The sequence below is a fragment of the Leiobunum rupestre genome, chromosome 6 (assembly GCF_980474605.1).
Source record: "Leiobunum rupestre chromosome 6, qqLeiRupe1.1.hap1, whole genome shotgun sequence".
NCBI classification, from domain to species: domain Eukaryota; kingdom Metazoa; phylum Arthropoda; class Arachnida; order Opiliones; family Sclerosomatidae; genus Leiobunum; species Leiobunum rupestre.
The window spans coordinates 69,543,799-69,546,162 of NC_143389.1; the positions used below are offsets into that span (position 1 = coordinate 69,543,799).

The 2,364-nt window shown below is 37.1% G+C and overlaps 1 protein-coding gene across 1 annotated transcript; it reads right to left on the reverse strand.

Moving 5' to 3' along the window:
- Positions 1–1,009: 1,009 nt before the first annotated feature.
- Positions 1,010–2,163, reverse strand: LOC149943299 (zinc finger BED domain-containing protein 4-like). Its single transcript, XM_090179619.1, has 2 exons — positions 1,264–2,163; positions 1,010–1,210 (listed from the first exon to the last, which is right to left on the reverse strand). Exons 1-2 carry the CDS (start codon positions 2,161–2,163, stop codon positions 1,010–1,012), a joined length of 1,101 nt encoding a protein of 366 aa, XP_090035745.1.
- Positions 2,164–2,364: the final 201 nt, after the last annotated feature.

Sequence of the window (2,364 nt, forward strand, 5' to 3'; positions counted from 1 at the left end):
TAACGGTTTTTGGAGTTTTGTTTAGTTTTAATGCTTTATAACGAATCAGTAACTTTTTCCGATTTAGTTTGTCTTTTTTTGTGCACAGTAAAATCTGTTGCTAACCTTTAATGAAAGCCAAATTCAAGTTGAATTTTGGCGCTGAAACTTTAAGAATTCCAATTTTACGAACTCCAGCGCCACCTAAAGTTAAACCCATAAACAAACCGGCCTCCTAATCTAATTACCCCTAACAGTGCAGATGCTGTATTTTTAACTATATAAACCCATGATAGCCAGCTAGAAGGTATTCAATATTTTTGTAACTTAACTTATGTGAAGTTAGGGAGACTCTTCGGAACGCGCGGATGGTGCGTAATTAGCTTAGGGAAAAGTTAACACGTCCAATCGGGAGAAGTAGTCAGGTGTGTTTGTGAGTCGATGAACTTAACTGATTGTTGTGGTACGGCAATTGTTCGAGGGTGTAGTAATTGTGCGTGCAGAAGCCAAGTAATTGGAAGAAGGACATGGACGGTGATCGTTAATATTTAAAACCATTTTTCGGAACTCTATTGTACTATTTATTGAATTTAAATGCCTTATTATTTCATGTCTTATGTCTTGCCCCTTTAAAACTCAATAACAGACGACTGTTACCCATGATACCACTAGTGAAACCCCTTTGTGGTTTACAGCAATCCACTCGGTAGTTATTAGGGGTGTGCGAGTATCACTTTTTGGCTATCGAATCGAGTTCGAGTTTGAGCTTGAAAAACTAAGCGAGCTTAAGAGTTTTAATTTAACCCTTTTTTTAAGAACCGAGTTTCTAACAAGTTTGAAAAACCCTAACGAGCTTGAAAATTTTAGGCGAGTTTTAAATTTTGAGCGATTTTAAAATTTTTACCCCCAAAAAGTTGTTTTAAAGGATAAAACTTTTAAATCTTTTCACGTTGAGCTAATATTTGAGTAATATGAAAAAAAACAGGAATATTAAATGAACTTTCAAAATATTTATTAGGATGCTATTTGTTTATTTCTTAAAATTTGCATTTTTTAAAAGATTTTGATGGATAACAGTTAATTTTTCTACATGCTCTGGTAATAGCTTTTCGCGCCTGTTGGACAATGTATAACCACTGGCTGAGAATAGGCGCTCGCTGGGTGTAGAAGAAGCAGGCGCAGCTAACAACAATCGAGCCACCTCAGCCACATTAGGATACTTATTTTCGTACTGTTTCCACCATTCAAAAACACTCAACACTAAATTGCAATTTCATCACTCACTGCGTTCCTTATTGAGTTCTTTGTTTTGGCATCCAGAACACTCCATAATGTTTGGGTTTCGTCATTGTCGAGATCATCTGGACTTTCCTCGCCATCACTATCATCAGTTTGAGTTTTTTCGCTTATTACAAGTCTTTCAATTTCATTTTGCAGTAGCATAACTCCCTTCTTTTTTTCATGGCTCTGCATTAAAACTGCCTTGTATCTGGGATCAACTAACATACTGAGGATGAAATATTTATCATTCCGGAAGTCCTTGAATCTTAATCGCAAGGCCTTGGAAAATATTTCCGCAATGTTTTCTGCAAGATCTTGTGGTAAGGAGCTTTGTCTCATTAATTCCGCTTGCAAGCAATGCAGAACTGGGAAAACCATGGACAATGTTGGGTAATCTTCAGCACTCAAATGCCTAGTTGCCTCCTCAAATGGTTTTAAAACTCTTATCAAGTTTTCAATGATTTTCCATTCCATTGTCGTTAACACATCATGCTCGAGATCAGTCAGAGCTTGAGATACTGGAGCTTTGAGGTCCAGAAGTCTTTCTAGCATGTAATATGTACTGTTCCAGCGTGTATCTATATCCTGAATAAGTTTCTTATTCTTCTGCTCTTCACTACAAGTTGCTTGTTTTAATTTAAGCATGTTCGACGCTATCGTACTGCGATTGAAATATCCTATAATTCCTCTACATTTAGCAAGGATGGCCCCAATTTGTAGAGATCCAGTGTCCCCTTGTAGGTTGTTCCAACAGTCTTTAATGGCTAGCTGCAACGTATGGCAGAAGCACGGAATATGTATCCAGCTGGTATTTCTTATAGCAGCTACAATATTCAGTCCATTATCACTCACCACAAAACTACTTGTAATATCATCAAGTCTGCCAATTTCGAACGATTCCATTATGTTAGTTATACTCGGCTTGAACTCGTTTCGAGTACTCGTTTAAAACGAGTGCTCGCACACCCCTAGTAGTTATATTTTTTCAAAATCATTGTAACTGGTAAATTGTTCCTGAGAAGAAGCTGGTTAAGTATGTTAGCTTACCAGTAGTTGGTAATCATTGGCCCCTAATTCTAAAAACTCCCGAGTATTTAATGGTCT